Below are 19,443 nucleotides of genomic sequence, written 5' to 3' on the forward strand. Positions count from 1 at the left end.
CCATAACCTTTTTGAAGATTGTCACCAGTCACACATCATGTTCGACCTGATTGCATGTCCTATGGATGATTGCTTTTGTAGGTTATTCTACGTCACGGCCCACAATATCCGAAAGCCCCACTTTTGAAGGTTTTAAGCCCATTACTTGTTGAGAATTTGAAAATTCACTTTTCTCGTGAATAAAATCACTTGAAAACATACCCATAATGTTGCAGAAAATTCAATCTATAGACAACCAATATAGAAAAACCTCCTTGAACCCCTAACAGACAGGTCAAAATTGAACGAGTAGAGGAAAGTATGATGAAGAATGTTGGTGAGGAAATTTTGGAAAATTCCGACACAGTTAATTTCTTGGTGTAGAAATATTGCAACCTCTTATAATGGCTTTTACAAAACTTGGTTGAAGGAACAGAAAAATAGCAGATATTTCCGATATCAGGTATATCGAAACCGAACACTTCACTCATAGGCGTAGGTCCCGTAGGAAGCGGGGGCTGCAGCCCCCCCCCCCCCAATTGTTTTCCCATTTTTTTGGGGCACCTACTGAAAGAAAAATAGCAATGAATAGCTTAAAATGATCTCCTTGGTAATTTAAATAAAGTTGTAAGCTTGGCCGACATTACCTTTGTAAAAGAGAGTTTTGACATAAATGGATCTGTATGCTTTTTCTCCATCTACATAAGACATTTGGTTGTTTACATTAGCATCCGGCGGTATACTGTGCAACTTTGACGGACCGTGCGGTACACGATGCCATACAATGTAATGACCGATCTTGCCTATATGATATTGGCATCGACATGTTGAATGCGCGCTGTGCGCGCGAAAAATTTTGGCTTTTTTTTCGGGCAAGTCATTACAGCCCCCAAATCCAATCTGGCTCCTACGCCTTTGACTACACACATTGACAGTTTTTGAGGCTGTACATCGTGGAACATGCATTTCAATGCTCATTGATATGATGTTATATCTGCTCTTTGCTTTACAAATTCGAACAGGCGTGTAGCGAGTAATTGCCAAGGGAGGGCGAAGCCTGTAGGCAAACTATCTAAGCGAAGCGCCACCATGAGTTGGCGCGAAGCGTACACGAAAAATTTTGGCCGAAAATGCCTCCCAGATCGTTGGAAATGACACTTCCCAGGCCTTGTAAGTTGCATCTAAGCATTGTCTATTTTGAAATTACTAGCGATGTCATAAAGAAAATTTGCTCGGGGGGGGGGGGGCGGTCGCCCCCTTCCCGAAATGCGTTATGTTCCCCGACGACTCGGTCGAGTTCAAGTACATTAGTGAGAGAGGAAAAACGGAAACGTCAAAAATGGAGTTGTCGGGGTAAGGGGTAGGGTGAGGCGCACACCCCCTCCGTAATCCTTGAGCTGTCACTGGCTACCCTGTGTATATAATAGGGATCTTTCTCTTCCCGAGGTCTTGGCTATCTTCTACTCCCTCCTTTTCTCCTTTTCCTCTCTTTTTTCTTTTTCTTTTCCCTTCCTTCCTCTCCTCCTTTTCTTTTTTCCCCTCCTTTTCCCTTTTTTCTTCTCTTTTTTTTCTCTCCTCTTTTCCTTACCCGGGGGGCGCGCGCCCCCAACGCCCCCCCCTGGATACGCACCTGAATGTGGTGTTAGTATAGGTATATGCCCGGGAGTGGTCTGGGGAGGGACATGGTACAGATAGGTGAAGTTCCAAAACTCATGGCATTTCAAATGTATAAACAGACGAAAGGAGTATATATATTAACTGACTTTTCACTCATATTCATACTTCGACAAGTATTTTACACCCCAGCACTCGCTTCTCCTAAAGTACGCCTACACTGCTACAAAACCCGTAAGTGAAATTTTGACGTATAATATTACTGTGGCACGCCGTTTATGCAATGTATGTTGTTTAGTTAAGGCTAAAATAACGGGAAACGATATTCAAGCATGTGCATACATTAATTGCCCGTTCTGTAAAATAAGTTATGAAAGTAAAGGTACCGCAAAACCGTTAGGTAACATTTGCTATTTGTTGTTGAATAATAGTTCAACGCACAATTAATTGCATATCATTAATTAGAATAAACTGTATTTAATGGTAATGACCTACTATAACACTAGATACTTGACTTCTTACTGAAAGTGAAACCTTACTGTATTTTCTTTGCCGTAAAGTAGGAATATTATTTTATGCACCACAGACAATATATACGGTACATCGTATCTGCAAATAAATAGGGAAATTCCGGAATGATTCTCCATCTATTTTTTCTACACCTTGATATGTTGTTAAACACATATATAGTACATTGTCATTAAATAAATATTAACATTAATATCGTGCCTGAGTTCCTATTTATAGGTCTCTTATGGTTCTTTGGTCGCCATCTTAGAAATACGGCAAAGCCATTTCACGAAACGAACAACCAAGTCAAATGAGTAACCGCGCGTATATGCGCAAGTTGGCTTCACCATTAAGTATATATACGAACGCGCTGCAAGAAATATTAGTGCCTCAAAACGTACGTCTACATACGCGTATGTACTTGTTTCATGTGTTTGTGTGTTAGAAGTATAGGAGACAATGTCATTTACAAACTGTCATTTACACAGGACTCTGCCGGTATCAATAAATGTTCATACATAACCTATATTGATATAGCCGATAATGCATTCACGCACCCAAGAATTGAAGTTGGAAGAACATTTTCATTAGACAGTAAGTCAAGGATAACTAGGTCAGCTTCAGAAATTCATCGGCACTAGTGAACCCATGCGCGTTGGAGTTTCACACGCAACGTTGCAACTAGAATAAATGCATATAATTATGTGAAATATCAATGTGAAACTATTTATCCATGTGCTTACAGTGAACAGCTCCACTAACCCCGCCCCACTAACCCCTCCCCACACTAGAGACCCTATAGTAGGGTCTCTACTCCACACCGATCAACACTTGCCAAATGGCTCGAACGCGTTGGCACTAGCATTATCCAGATTTATTATAAAGGTAGAGGTGTTTTTACACATACCAATATCGTACAAGTCTCCCCAATACATACCACTACATTACTCTACACTATACCAGGGGGAACGCAAAAGGGGAAACGCAACTTCACAGAGTTAACGGGGTTCACAAGTCTCACAGACACTCTCCAATCGCAATTGCTCCTCATGATGCATGTCCATCCATCTGTCTCATGTCTTTTCCTCCCTCCCCACTCCTCTTTCCCCGTCCAGTACCCTAGCTTCCTCCGTCTATGATCCATCGCCAATACTCAAACTATAAAGAGGGCGTAAAGTTCCCTTATTATAGGAAAACAACGAACTGTCTGTGAATGTCTGCTAGTTTCAATTATATGTCGTCTGCAAAGATTTACCGCTCGTTTGTCTGATTCCCGGCGAACGTACATATTGTAACGTTATTCGTTAATACAGAAATTTCTGTGTCGTTAACCAAAGAAAATGACTCTCTCTACGCAGCAAAGAGATCAGGATTCGCAATACGTCTTGATTGCGAAACTTGATAATGTCAGAAATGTCTCCACGATTTTAAAAGCAATACACTCGAAAGATCGCGAGGTAAGAGCAACCTTTCCATTTGAAACCATAATTATTTACGCATACTGTAAGTTGTAACTTAGGCCTACCATAGGCCTAGTCTAAGTTAGACTACTGTGTAACGTTAGGCCTATTAACAGAAGGAGTTTATTTCAAACAGATTATTAACTCTATAAGAACTGTTTATTAACAAGTTAGATATGATGTTTCTCATTTCTGTTTCTGTTTACAGCTCTTTAGTCTGCATGTGCTTTCATTCAACATTGTTTTGTGTCTTGATTGGATTATTGAAATTAAACGATGACAAAACCATCGTCATGTTGCTTCATTTAAAGTATACAAAGGTTCCCTCAGTAATATCTCCAATAAAAATGTGAGGTAAAGAGACATTACCTTTTGTTTCATCTGCGAGGAATCTTGAACTGCCATTTGAGCCCACCCTTTTTATGGAGCACTTTGTCAACCCTAGTACTCCTAGTCTGCAAATTTTTACCTGCATAACATAAGTAAATGGATCCGTCCTCATCTGAATAATAAGTCGGTAGAACAGTTTGTTCATGCATTCATTACAAGTAACATTGACTATTGTAATTCCTTACTGTGGGTTACTACAAAACATATTACTGAAGCAACAGCATATTCAGAATGCAGCGGCTAGACTAATTACTAGTAGTAGTATGCCTAAACATTTAAACATGAGTCCCATACTTTACCAACTTCACTTTGTTGCCCATAGAGCAGAGAGTTATTTTTAAGGCACTTCTTATTATTTAACCTGCCCTTGCTACGTGCTCTCCTTCTTACATCAAGTCGCTCTTGCATTCCCATCATCCATCTAGACGTCTCGGTAGTTCTAACAACAATATTTTGGTCATTCCAAATACTCGACTGCGATCCTATGGTGATCTTTCGCTGTGCAAATTTGGTCCTGTTCATTGGAAATTGCTTCCTCTGTCCATTAGAAATTCAACTTCTGTTGTAAGCTTTTAGTCTATGTTTCTTTTTGATCAGGCTTTTTCTAAATATGGAATAGTGTAATTGTAACTGTTTTTGTAACACGCTGTAGATGGTTGCTCTTCCAGAGTTATATTTAGCGATATATAAATGTGTTACATACTTATTAATATTATTTTAGGCCTAAGCTGCATGTTGTTGTGTGTACTTTGCTATAATTTGCAGGTTGAATTGTCAGCTTAAACTTTATGGTCCCTTGCAATACTATCAACTTCTGGTAGTGCAGTTTTAATTTAAAAAAAAACGTATAATAGCCTCAGGGCATTTTTTTCAAGTTTTTTCTGGTTGTCCCTTGGACAAATCGACCTTAACTTTGGCTGTCTTTACAGCATATTTGGTATCTGCCAAAGTGTAGCAAATCACAATGACCAATACGTACTCTATAGGATATAGGATATGTAGGCTTGGTGAATAGAACACCAGCTTTTGGGGTGGTACTAATTTATAAATAGCAATATTTGGGGTAGTAGTTATGTACAATGCAATCTGAATTTATGTAAACACCTAGTTATCCATTACGGTAACCTCTGCAACAGATTTTGGTTGACTTAAATAAAACAAATTGGGTTGTCTGGGACTACTATTGAAAATCTGCCCTGATCTTGCTTGCCTTGTTGAGATATCTAGTATTTAAACCAAAAAGTTAACATGAAAATGGAGCAAAACAAAGAAAATAAGAAAGAACTATGAATGTAACAAAATCAGTTTTTTTTTCTAAAATTGTTCAGTCCCTGTTATCATTCCCTGCTTTGTTGAACATCGCTGGGACATAGTTTAAGAAGTTTTTGCATTTGGTTGACAATTTGACCAAGCTTTCCAATCGTTACCATTTTGAATATATTCACTATTCAATGACACTAATTGTAGACGGCTATGTCAGATTAATGGCCTTCAACCATTGTTTTCTTCAGATTGCAACAGTGTTTGCCAGTGAAAATGGACTAAAAGTTACTGTGGAAACAGCCAAATGTATCCAAGCTAATGCGTTTTTGCAGTCAGAAGTATTCCAGGAGTATCGATTGAAGGAAAACAACATTTCCTTTCAAATAAATTTAACAATCCTTATGGTATGTATCATATGTGATGTGTGATTTCAAGAATACAGTAACTTTAAGGAAGAAGGCATTTTAGTGTTGTCTTGAAACAGGATTTTACAACCATTATTTTGAATACATGTATTTCTTCTTGAAATGCACAAGTAAAAAAGCAAAGTCAGTAAGTACAAATTTACTCCCTATAAGCTGACACTCAAGACTGGGTTGAGTGTATGCTCATGATCTAAAATCCATGCTGTAACAATACCAATTCTGCTATTCATCATGTTCCTACCTTGTAAGTAAAAATTGCTAATCTGACAAGCATACGCTGAAAAGCGGTCTCACAGAGAAGTTTTTCTAGTACTTGACATATCAAGGTTTCACTGGTATTGTAGTTAAAAATGTAGCAATCCCTTCTTGTTTAAAATATGTGATCACAATGTCATAAGTCATATTGAAGCAGGACTTTCTGGTCTCTGGCAACTATTAACAGATGCAGAGAACCTTTTTGAGGTTGAAGAATTATGAATAATCTTGACTTGAGTTAAACCTGTCTCCTTGAGAAATGACACCTGAAAGATAAATAATACAACTTGACAGTTCACAAATTACAGTCGTCAAATTGTGGCCAACTGATGAAACACCATACTCTAGAAAGTCTGACAATATTGTTTTCAGTTGATCTTTATTGGCATAATTAATTCTGATGATTTGTTTTTTTGTAATTTGTGTATATCTATTTTGACAATGCTATATCATGTTCATGTGGAGTATTTGAGCATGTTATATCATGAAAACATTCAGTTGACGTGAGAGCGTCCGGATAAATTTACATGCTTAAGGGAAAAATTTTAGGAATAAATACACCAGTCCCATAGTATTTAGCCTGAAATTTGAAATTATATCATAGACAGCCCTCTCCCCCAACAATCTGCCTCATGCTGCAAAATATCTGCAGAATTGTGAACCTGTAGTACAATATGTGATGAGCTAATGATTGGTGTAGTGATGTCTCTGAGCTGAAACTGATGATATTTATAATCACAATTGATCTGAATGAGAGAGAAAAATAAAACAAACTCATTTCAAAGTTACCAGTTAAAAGGTTGAATACCTACTGCAGGAATTTATTTCTGCAATTTTAATGTCTATAACTTTCTCTCTTTTCTGTTTGTTTTGGTCAGGAGTGCTTGAACATTTTTGGAAGTAACACAGCCGGTGGAGCAGCACCTGCTTTGAAGATGTGCTATGGTGGTTATGGTACACCGTTGATGCTATTGTGAGTGGGCCTCCCCCCTCCCCCTCTTTTGTTTATTGTTTGAAGATTGTCATAACAATGAAACCTTAAAATTTCAAGCATGTATGGAAGAAGGCATCTCAGGGTCGTCAAGCTTTTGCTCACCTTGTGAATCCCACGACTTGTTTCGTTTCTTTTGGTAACAGAACTTTTTCTATTTATGCTCCGAACTGTGGAAGAGGCTGTCAGGATACAAAAAGAGCAGTCTGTATGAAACATTCAAGATTATCCTGAACGAAAAAAGAAAAGAAGATTATCCTGAAAGCCGCCCTATTTCAGAAGGAATATTAGCTGTTCTTGCCTTTTTCTGCTTCACATATTTCTATGATCTCGATGCTCTATAAATATAATTGATTGATAGATTGCTTGATGATGGGACTTTTAAAGATAAACCTTCTTGGTCTCCAAACAAATGTTAAAACAGTTTATAATTCATAATTTAATAGATACTGTGGATTTCTTCATCACTGGATGAGGAAAATGTTTGCTTCATTTATTATGATAAACAGGCAGAGTCCTCATTCTTCGAGGTTCCAAATGAATATATTCATGATTGTTCAGCAATGACCATTTTGGCTATTGTAGTTTTTTCTGATAGGTTTGTCTGACTAAAAGACTTGGCCGTAACATTTGCATTCTTTCACCGGGCTTGATTGTTCGCAGACCCTTACCAATTGTTGACCCAAATTTGTTGGTCAAGGGAAAAAAGCCTACAGTGGAATATAGAACTTGAAGAAAGGATTAATTAGATGTTCCATTCAAATATAAGGAAACAGTCCAGTACCTTAGACAACAGTCCTTAGACAGCAGTAGATTGAAATATTCACTAAAATATACTCAAAATTAAAATCTTTGGATGATTTAAAATTCCAAGATTTAGAGTGTTTTAAAATGGGATTTTGGTTAGAGAACATTCTCAGATTCAACACAAAATGTTTCTTAATGCTGTTTTTATATGTGTGCATATAACATTGAGACGTAATTAAAGCTTTTAAACACTTCATTTTGTCGCAGGCTGGAGGAGCTTGGAGTGGTTACAGACTGCAGCATAAAGACACTCGAGCCAGACGAAACACTTGACTTTAACTTCTGCAGTGCAAATGTAGTCAACAAAATTATCATGAAAGTAAGATTAAGTTAAAATAAATCCCTTTCACTTAACTTTGCTGTAAGATTTAATACATCATTTCAAATTGACATGTCCATCCAGTTTGTTGTTTGCTTGTGGTTAATATGCCAGATTTGGGGGAGATGAATGATGTTTACACTTTTCTATCAGACGTAATATTTTTTTGGTTTATTACTTTAATAGAATTCAAGGTACTGTTATATTGCAAAATGTAAACTTCACTGCCTATCTGCCATGACAATAAATTTTCAAACTGGATCAGTTGTGGTTAAGTAAAAGTAAAGTGGTTGATACTTGCAATTATCAGGTTAGATGTTTAGCTCTTTGAAAGAGCTATTCAATTAAAGTATTTAAGGGTTCTTGTTTTGTAGAAATATTGCTATGACATATTATTATTTAATATCCAACTTTCTGATTGTTTTGTTAGTCTGAGTGTCTGACTGATGCATTTCAAGAGTTGGACATGACCAGCGAGGTCTTAGAGATTCTGATGTCACCAGACAAGCCCTATCTGAGGCTGTCTACCTTTGGTCACTGTGGTACCACCTTTGTGAGTCTTTTAAATACCATTTAAATCTGCTATCTGCATTGATAGTCCTAGTATGTTGGTTACCATCACAGGCTCTCCAAAAAATTGCCAAAAAACAGAACACTTACAGGGCTGAAGCAATGTTTGGCTAACCAAAGCGGGGATAGTTTCACATTATGAGCAATACTGTTCATAAAAGATATCAGATATGTGTTTTGATGATGATTATTTTCTTACATTTCTTGAATGAACATTTTTGAAAATGGTGTCCAAGCGTTCTCGTTCTATAATATGTCATCAGCAATCAATGTTCATAGACCATATCTGACAAAGTAATAACTGCCAAACCAGCTTTACTGATAGGTCAAATTTATAGTGAGGCAGACTTGGCCAGTAACGCATTGCCAAATCTGGTCACCAATTATTGAGGTATCGTATTATAGTTTACAGGTATTCACAAAGGGCTGTGCCTTTTCTTCTATATGTAATTACTGTGTGGCAAGGTTGGGAACACCTGTTGTTACCATACAAAGTGGTTCCATGACTTGTCATGTACAGAGATGGACTTCCTGTTACTTTAGTTCAGCAACTTTGCATCAGGAAAATTGGGCAAAAAACCTCAAAGGTTTGCCATTTTAAAAATAAGTTGTTACATTAAATTTTGTCGGATACATTTTATATTGGGTTAAACTATTATAGCTCTTTAGCTAGTTAAAGAATAGTGTAATTGTTTCATTTAACAACATATACACTGCATGTCTTTAGTTACATTGAATGGCATCCAATTAATTACATGGCTTGGTCAGAATGACACAAAGTTACAACACAATGTCCCAACTACAGATTTTAATATTTCAGACCATAAATGGAGGACAGTGCTTGTTTCTGACCATTTATTATAATTGGGAATAGGATCAGTTTTCTGCTCACTCTGACATAGCTTCTCCCATTCAAAACAATGTAGGACCCACACTGTAATATACTGATACGTGGAACATACAGTATATATAAATGTGCTTGAATAGATACTAAATATGAGAGAACTCAAGAATTAAAGTAAGCAGCCTGTATATTAATGAACTGTATTGTACACGAGCAAGTGAACAACTGATCACTGATATAGAAAGTAATTTAATGTAAGAACAAAGAAATATGAGCATGGATGACTTCAGATGAATCATTTATCTAATAACTGTAGAACATAACAACAGACTTGGAAGCACCTTTTACAAAGGGCTTAAAGTCATTCTGTTCAATATACTACACAAAAAAGTAAAATGATTTCTTGATTATATTCTTGGAGTTTTTGGTTATTTTGCTAGTTAGCATACATAGTTTACAAAGGTATTGATGAGTTACGATAGGGCAGGAAAGACATACAGACCATGGTCCTCATCTCATTCCAAATAGCCAATGCATTCCACTCAAGAACAACAATCATTGGACTATGCTATTTAAAAATTGGTGTGATATCCTTAACTGACCAAGTGGCCTTCACGCCCGATGATTTTGCCAGAGTTTTGGAAAAAAAGCATATATTTTGAATCCAAGTTTGTGAAAGGCAAATTTAGGCACTTTTCTAATAACTTTCTACCTGGTATTAGTTTTCAATGCTAGGTTAAAATGATGAAATTTGCAACATGTCACATACCCTGCCATGTAAGTAGGTCATCATCTTAAGTTTTTATTTTCTGAATCCTCAGTCTGACTTTCCCAAGGAGTCTGACATGGTTGAGTCCTTTCAGTGCACAACCACACAGACAAATAGGTGAGTGAATTACCAACATGAAGTGGATGATTATTACCCAGGGCAAATGTTGCACAATGATGCAACATTTTATTGCAAGGATATCTTTCTTTCTAAAAACGTGATTTTATGTATTTATTGTAGGCAAGGTAAAAGCATAAACATACTTTTTGCAGGAATCAGTTCAATGAAGGACTAAGAATTAAGGAGAATATTAATAGTAACTGATGGAGAGCACATTATCATGACAAACAGCTGGCAATATTTGTCTCAGGGAAAACGTCGTGAATACAAGATTTTATTGAGGGATGGCTGGAGATTATAATAATAAATTGGACTTTCTTTCAATTAGGTTACAGATGTGTAATGTTTGTGTATGGAGTGAATGATGATGATAATCATCAACCCAAACCCATCTAGGTTGAGATAAGGAGTCAAAGAATGACTCGATCTCTTCTCCTTCGGTCAGCACACCCCAGCAGGAATAAAAAACAAAACATTCCAAAGTTGAAACAAGATCACATGCAGTATTCATAAAATGACTGGATAAAGCAGCGGTTCATTACCTTGGGGGTGCAGGGCTCCACGGGGTACAAAGCGGGGTACAAAACGGGGTACATAAACAACAGATTTTCTTAAAGAGCAAGTTCAATAATCTTGTCAATACTTTCTAAATTTAATGGACGTTTGCGGAAGAAATCCTCACAAACTTGAATACCCATTTGGAAAATTCATATCCATATCCAAGGGTCTCAGCAAAGCCCTTTAATGGTAAGATCTGAGATTTAGCTCTTTCATTTGTACTAATTTCTGTCCAGTTTAATAGAGCAGGTAAGAACATCACCAATTGAGGAGTGTCTCTGACAGACCAAAGTTTTTGTTCATGTCAGGAAGTTACATCAGTAAGTTTACAAATGTTATGACTGTGGACTCTGTACATTATGTAAAATGGAGTAATGATGAGCATCACTTAAGCCAATTCGGGGCTCCTACATTGCACCAAATGCGTTGGCATTCAAGGTTCTAAGTGAACCCTGGACCCAAAGCCAAATGTGCAATACGTTCATCCCACAGTTGGTAGAATTAAGGTGCAGAAGTTCTTGTTCAAATGCTTAGGGTGAGAGAAATGGATATGTTTGAGAAACACTGGGTTAATGTTTAAATCACCCAAATTGTTTTCAAGTTTCAAATTGATAAATTTATAAGAAGTTTGACACTTTATTAGCTTGAATTGAAATATTTCTGACAAATGGATCTGTTCATATCTTACATAGAATTAATCAGTGTTGAAATAGAACATATTCTCATAATATTTCTACTAGCTTGTCAACAGAAACAGCAGTTTAGTTTTATTGATTTCCCTTTGCTGATGATATCTTCCTTTTCTATCTGTATTTACTTCCAAAGGTACAAATTAAGTTTGATCAAGCCATCAGTGAAAGCTTTATCAGTCTCCAGTAAAGTATCCATGAGAACTGATCATAGAGGATTCCTGTCTCTGCAGTACATGATTCGTAACGAGGATGGACAAGTCTGTTTTGTGGAGTATTATGTAAGTACATAGAGGTACCTTATAACCATAGTATAAATAGAATAAAAAAAATACAGCCATAACACTATGTTATTCTACAACTTAAACAGTCTAAGAAAGAAACAGTGGCTCAGACAGAAAGGAACCTTTTTGTTTAGATCAGGTGGTTGTTGAGCAAATAGATATCAGTGTTAGAAAAAAATACGACTCTAGAATTCAACCTGTAATGATGAGCTGATTAACGTTCCATCTGTTAATCGACAAATCACTGTTAGGTTAGAACAGGTAAAAGTTAAAAGGCAGAAATATCTAAACAAAATATGTCATCATTTTTTTGTCTGATAATGCTCAGCAGATAAAATCTACAGTGTTTGTGTATTTCAATGTTAGTTTGAGTCATACTCAGTAGCTTTGGTCATGTTGAGTGCTGTAGAAAGGCAGAAGATTTTTAGGATGGAAGCTGGTCACTTAGCCCAACAACCATTTCGCCCAACTGACATTTCGCCCAACCTTACCATTTCGCCCAACCTTGTTGGTCATTCGCCCAACCAGCATGGTCATTTTGCCCAACCTTGCTGATTATTTCGACTAACATTGATTAAACATTATACTTCAATATAACGGACGGGGATACTTCTATGGGTTTGGTCAATTTAATAAGGAAACGTTCGGGAATTGCTAACGTTACGGGATACGAACTGAATATTCAGGAAACTTGAAGTCGTGGTTGTAGTTGATAGGATGTATCAGTGTTTTAGGGGTTAGGTTTGATAGGTTTTTATGGAGACCGATTCCCTTTTGTTTGTATAACATTATAATAACACTATGTAGAACTAGATTAACACCTAATCTAGTTCTATAACTTCCATTGTATGCGTCACCGCCTAAGGTAGTATAATCCTCCCATTACACCCAAAATAACTGCTCAGACTCCAATCGATATCCAACGGAGACCATTTTATCTACCTACCACGAAGTAATATAACCCAAAATAAATCAAATTGAACTAGTGAAATAGAAAAAGTGATATTATTCTGACTGAATATGAGTAAAAAAATGGTTGGTCGAAATGACCAACAAGGTTGGGTGAAATGACCATGCTGGATGGACGAAATGACCATGCTAGTTGGGCGAAATGGCAGTTGGGCGAAATGGTTGTTGGGCGAAGTGACCAGAAAGCTTTAGGACTATGTGGCAAGATTCCCTGTGGCTCCCTTGCATGGCATTAGAGTAACGAGCCATCAAGCTCCAGTAGAATATTCTGTTGTATTTCTATTCCATGCTTCATATGACAAGACACAATTTTCCATTTCATAACCCACGGTTACCTAGCATTAAATTTACTGTTATCAGAGGTGTATGACAAGAGGGGGAGGGGTGGGGGTGGGTATGGGAGATGTTGAGATATGATTAAAGTGAGATTATTGGCAACCATTGAAATATTAGAGCAATATGACATTAACTATGAGAGTCATGGAGACTGGAGTTGGAGAGTTTTCGATATTTGTAACTAGCATACAAAAAAAACCCCAATGATTTAAATGCTCCTCCCTTAAATGCCCGGAACAAAATAGACAATAATTGACTTGCATGTTCATCATGATTTTACTTAACCATGAACTAACATAGGCAAGTTTTGAAATACATGAGTGTTTATTGGGTTCGCTCTGCAACAATGTGGAAACTGGGATTCAGACATTCTACTTGCATAATTAATTTATTTGACTGTGGGATGTGTGTTACTACTTGTACATTGATGAACTAATGTATGGAAAGGTTATGTAGGAAAAGAAGGTCATCACCTGTTCATGTTCTAATGAAGACATTGCTTAATAATTAAAAAACTTAAAAATGATATAAAAGTAAGATGGCATATATGATGTCATATTTCTAAATTTAATTTATCCTTTTCTATTAATCAAGTGTGCTCCAGATGAAGAAGCAGAAGATGAGGATTATGACTGAACTGAAGATGCCTTTAGCATCTCGCAAATATGAGGAATAATTAAGATGTGCATCAGCATCTCATGTCCTTGAGGTCTTGATGTGGAATGAGAAGAACATCGACAAAGATGAGGATGGCATATTAGAAGTGTGACCCCTGTCGGTGCAGGAAATCTTGGTGGAACAGAAACAGAGATATGAACACTGTTGATGAATGATGAGATTTCAAAGATATTGTACTTGTCATATGCTGACTGTTGTATCACATAGCTGATAGATAAGCCAGAGTAATTGTCACTGACAGTAACCAGCAACAAGCTACATACTTGTCATTTTCAGGAGTGATTGATTGATGCTGAGAAGATAAAACCCTTGTCATAAAAATGGGATACATTATTGCTTGACATGAGGGATATAAAAAGTGGACTCAAATTGCATCATCTTACTGTAGATGGCCTAGGAAACCATTGGTGTGAATACCCTTGGTCTTTGATGCCTCATAAACTTGGTGAAGCCCTGTCACCACTGAAACCATGGGAAGGAGAGGAGGGAGGGGCATTAGACCTTTGGTTCACCATGAAAATTATTGTTTTTTGGCAGTATATGAAAACTTTGGTATCATTTGTAAGAAGAAAAGAATTTATGAAAATAATAACTGTATACACGAACATTCCAAGTGAGATAATTGTCAATCTTGTCAATCTCAGTCCAAAAATGTCTTTTTTTTAAGAGAGAATTTCAGCAGCATATAAGTAGCATAGCATAAGTGCCTGCTAAGAAGCAATGTAACTTTATGTCTGTGGATGGTTGGATCATTAGATTTGCCATGGATGTAATTTTGTTTCAGTGAGGTTCAAACTTAGATTGAGTGCTCAGTAAGAATCATTGTACAGTATTTCAGTTCACTTTGAAAGCTGTCTGGTTAATCTGACAGCACAGCAAATATGAAGATGATAACATTCCAAATTTAACTGCTGGTGTATTCTTTAGATCTGCTTTAGTTTTGAACTAAATGTCGATCGCTTGTACCTGGGTACGAATGTAATCATCAATTTTGTAATGTAATGGAAAATAATCTTTGAAAACATAGATGCAAATAAAATGCAATTTTATTGTAATTTACTGTTAGTTATCATTAGTCAGTTACAAATTACATGTTCAAGAAGAGAACACTCATCTTATACAAACTGCTGTAAGGGGGAATATTAAAACAGGTTTATAGGCATTTTTGCTTTAAGTGAACAAGTAACCAGGGAGGTAACCAGCTGGAAAGGTAACCGACTGGGGAGGCAACCAGCGGGGAAGGTAACCAGCTGGTTAATTATAATTTATCTGACTTGTGGTTTTGTCCTAAATGTTTCCCTTTGGATTGAAAACAAAGAGGTCTGTGAAGTCCTTGTATACAAACTGGTAACATGGAAACTGCAACATTGCAAGGATATGATTCTAAAAAGTCTAAGTACAGATAAGTTAACTTTCAAGGGGCTGGGATTGTTTGAAGTCAAGTTGACCTTCTAACTGTAAAGTTTGTTCCTCCTGGTTTGTGTGAAAACCCATCAAAAGTGTACTTTTTCATAAGTTAGATGTGTCCCTCATTGTTAATAAAAATACTGGTTTTCCATTTATTATTACGTGAAATTTTACCCATAGAAGTTTGTGATCTCTGCCCCCACCCCTCCTCCGATTGACCCTATCCCAGCCGCCTCTGACTCCAGAGCAACATTCCTCTCATATCATGTTTCAAAGATGTACTGCTATTGAAGATAAGGAAACATCCATTGACCCAAAAGGGGTTAAGTTCAATAGCGCCATCTGTTTCATCCTCTCCTTTCTTATACTTAGATAGCGCGCTCGCATTCGAGAATGGTATCGGCGCAGAAATATAGAGCAATAGATATATTGCAATTTATCAAAATGAGATTGTGTCAATTCCGGATATAAAGCAATATTATCGTGGACTTCAACTTACGTGCACATTATCGCCAGCTTTGCTTTAGGAAGATTTTCGTTCGCTGGACAAGCCGGTTGCCAAGTTGGGGGGGGGGGGGGGTGGGGAGAGGGAGGGCACATTTCGTAGCTGATGTCTGTTTACACGAAAAATAATATTTTTCAACATTTCTTTATGTTCCGATAACTCGTAGTGGTGAAATGTAAACAGCAAGTGACAAATTTCGTTGATACTTTCCAAAGACGAGACAGAATGCAAATGGACTTTTTTACAATCACTTTATTTATGCTGTTTGAAAAAAAGTAATAATATAACAAATATTTTTATTTATGCATTTACACGAACCAGACGCACTGCATCCAATGTATTTATATTGTATTTATAGATATGTATAAACGTATGCATGACGTCATAGGATAATGTATACCCATTGATTTTCTTGGTTTGTCTTCCATTTTTAAAGGTTTTCAGTAATGGCCCAACTTTTAACGTCCTGCAACTGGCTAAAGGCTTTTTGAAAAAAAACTTTCCTGGTGAGTTTGACATTCCAACTTGAAAATAAGCAATGTATAATCAACCAATTAAACATCGCAACTGGAAAAACATTGTTTTATTTACTTGGAACGCGTAAAAAGGTAACGGCTCTACCGCCTGACTTGACGATGACGGTGTGCCGTAGATGTGACTATTCACTCTCCCCCCTGATCCCCCCCCCCCCGCCAACAACCACGCACCTCTCTATTTCGTTCATTGCTCCGCGGTCAATGTTCCCTTTTTACATCGTGTAGTTCTATTTTAAAAACCTTGATGATTATTCACACATTTTATGTCAATTGTAGATCCGTGCTTCCTCTCTCGGAGCTGACTTTATTTAATTCTATGTATAGTTGCGAGACCTCCCTAAAGGTTACTCCATCGATTTCCTACGACGCCGTGCTCAAGAACCGTGTGACAGATTGAAGGACTGTTCAGTCAAGCTTTTTAACGACGAATTTGGACGGTTAATTAATGTGTACATCGACGGGCCAAGACTTCTTTCGCTAATGTTCACTTTCAAATATGGTACATGAATTTTAATATCCATAATCATGTTATACTGGAGCAGTGACACAACCATTCTCTCACAAATGTCACTTTCAAAATGAAAAATTTCAAATATCACGTCAGTTTGCGAATATTATGGTGAACAATTGCAAGCCTCCCTTATGTTTTTTAGGGGGAGGTTGCAGTTGGGTTATTTTCAAAATCATAGATCCATTTCCAAAAAGAGGGTTACTAAAATGGTCACAAACTTAATAAAAAAAGGTGAAAAATTGTTAACTTTATTTCTTAATATCTATATTATATCATTGCATAGTATTCACCTTGGTGATCTCAATGTTTCTTTCCTAGACTGAGCATTATAAGGCAGTATAGTGATCGTGGGTGTCTCCAAGAGATCTTTAATTTTACTTCATTACATAGTTATTTTAATTAACATGAAAAACAAATGTGAGATCAAAAAGTATAGCCTAGGCCTAATTACTGTTTCATACGATGTTTCTGAAGGGGACACGGGAGTTCGCACCCGCCTAGTGACGTCACTGCCCATGTAATGTACACTATCAGTATCTGCTTATTGCCTCATAGTATATACGGGTATATCATGTTCACTTACACAATATAAACCGTCTCTTTGTGAACTGTATTGGCCCAGCAGTTAACATGATGGAAGATAATGTTTGAGGAAGCTTATCCCACAACATATTTGCAGGGCTGGACAGTCATGTCATATCATGTCAAATCAAGTCAACTGAATCGTTCAAAGTCATGTCATCTTTACGTGTCGATTAAAAGTTCCGTCTCATTACAATTAAAGGCATTGAAGACTCGCCCCAAACCACGTGCGGAAATCTGAAAAAGTTAACTTTCTGTTGCTTGCAAGTGACGTTTTGTTTGTGTCGCTACAAAATGCAGACAGTAATGAAACGTGATACCTTGTTATCTTTAGCTGGACCTGAGATGTCCATCGCTGTATCTATGTACACTGTGCTGTGGGTATTGACCGCAGCTGTATGTACTAACTGTACACTAGTGTCTAATTACCGACGGTAGCAAGCTGTGTGTGTATTTTCTGGGATCGATGGTGGTGTCTAACACTTCTGTTACACCTAATTCGAAACTTGGTCAGATTACCGGCATTAGACGTTTCTTTTTGCGCGAGTCTTCACACCCTTTAAGTCACCAAGTCCTGACCTGTCCAGTTATACCTCCTGTGTGTGGTTTACCCAGTTGGTTTGATTGTGTGGAGATAGAATGTAATTGACAAAGAAATCGGCAGCCAACGGAGCGTCCATCAAAATAGCAATCGTACCCGTGATCAGCCCCACGATGTAAATAATCAGAAAAATTCGATCGATCACCATGGCAACCACCGTCCAATCTTGTCGTAGCTGAAAAATCGAACGAAAAGAAATACAATTAACATTAAACTTGATGAGTAACACTCACTAGGCGGTTTTTTTTTTAACTCAATAACCAATGTCTCAAACAGAGAGAGATAGGGAGAGAGTCACCATGACAGCAGCCTCTTTTCAATTCACAGTAATTAATGTATTTGTTTGTTAGCATTAATGTTCAAATGCCCCAAATGTGCTAATATAATGATTACTCATGCTCAGATTTCAACATTCAAGTTGTTTTCACACAGTGTATAACGTCAGTCCTTACGAGACAATTATTTAATTGGACACTCCTCAAATGTTTAAAATGTACTCCGAAGTTCAGAACCTTGAAGAAAGAGGTGGGGGGGGGGGGTAAGAGAGAGAGGGAGGGAGAGAGTCACCATGACAGCAGCCTCTACTCAATTCACATTAATTAATGCATTTGTTTGTTAGTATTAATGTTCAAATACCCCAAATGTGCTAAGAGTGATATAATGGTTACTCATCCATAGATTTCAACATTCAACTTTTCTCACACAGTGTATAGCGTTACTCCTTTGGAGACATAATTATTTAATTGGACACTCCTCAAATTTTGAAAATTTTCTCCGAAATTCAAAATCTTGAAGAAAGAGGGGGTAAGAGGATGTGGGGGGTGGGAGGTAGAATCTAACTATCTTGAAATTGGTTATCAAGTTTTTTTTTGTCGCCGTTTTAATGTTAAAGTTAATCTAATACGTTTATTAACATTTCTACATGGGAACAAAATTGCCTTAACGATTTCAAGTTCAATATTACAAATTTGTCTTTACAGATCACATGCATGCAGGTCGTATGAACACTAGTTCAGGTATGACGTCATTCCCATAGGCGTAGGAGCCCAATTTGATTTTTTTTGGGGGGGGGGGGGGCTCTAACGACTTACCCGAAAAATATAACTAAAATTTTACAACATGTTAATGTGCATATCATATAGGCATGCACCAGTTATTACATCGCATGCCAATAACATACAATCATTTGCCGTGTTATTACCCTTCAATATTGGTTATAATTATTGGGGAAGTCGTTACAATAATATTGATAATAATAATATAAGTTTAACCAATGCATAACACATTGCATATTATTTTTCTTTCAGTAGGTGCCCGAAAAATTCTCAGCATATTGCCCGAACTTTCACAAAAAATATTGGGTAGGGGGAGGGGGCTGCAGCCCCCAGCCCCCGCCTCCTACGCCTATGGTCATGCATGTATAGATTATTGCCGCAATGCAGTCCACCCAATTGGAAATGAAATTATCAGC

The 19,443-nt window shown here is 37.2% G+C and overlaps 2 protein-coding genes across 3 annotated transcripts in view; one reads left to right on the top strand and one right to left on the bottom strand.

Annotated features, from left to right (window-relative positions):
* The first annotated feature begins 3,321 nt into the window (after nt 1–3,321).
* Nucleotides 3,322–14,885, top strand: LOC139981580 (cell cycle checkpoint protein RAD1-like). The gene is made up of 8 exons (XM_071994063.1): nt 3,322–3,560; nt 5,465–5,620; nt 6,775–6,869; nt 7,902–8,013; nt 8,444–8,566; nt 10,249–10,313; nt 11,700–11,844; nt 13,747–14,885. The coding sequence occupies exons 1-8, from the start codon at nt 3,444–3,446 to the stop codon at nt 13,786–13,788; spliced, it is 855 nt and encodes a 284-aa protein (XP_071850164.1). The 5' UTR covers nt 3,322–3,443; the 3' UTR covers nt 13,789–14,885.
* A 1,091-nt stretch (nt 14,886–15,976) lies between these two features.
* The window catches only part of LOC139981696 (neuronal acetylcholine receptor subunit alpha-3-like), a 60,983-nt gene continuing 57,516 nt past the window's right edge, over nt 15,977–19,443 (bottom strand). For both annotated transcript variants that reach the window (XM_071994303.1, XM_071994302.1), the window contains exon 8: nt 15,977–18,147. In XM_071994303.1, the coding sequence (XP_071850404.1) occupies nt 17,959–18,147 (189 nt within the window). In that variant the 3' untranslated portion in view covers nt 15,977–17,958. The remainder of the gene's footprint in view (nt 18,148–19,443) is intronic.

The sequence above is a fragment of the Apostichopus japonicus genome, chromosome 15, assembly GCF_037975245.1.
Source record: "Apostichopus japonicus isolate 1M-3 chromosome 15, ASM3797524v1, whole genome shotgun sequence".
Classification (NCBI taxonomy): Eukaryota; Metazoa; Echinodermata; class Holothuroidea; order Aspidochirotida; family Stichopodidae; genus Apostichopus; species Apostichopus japonicus.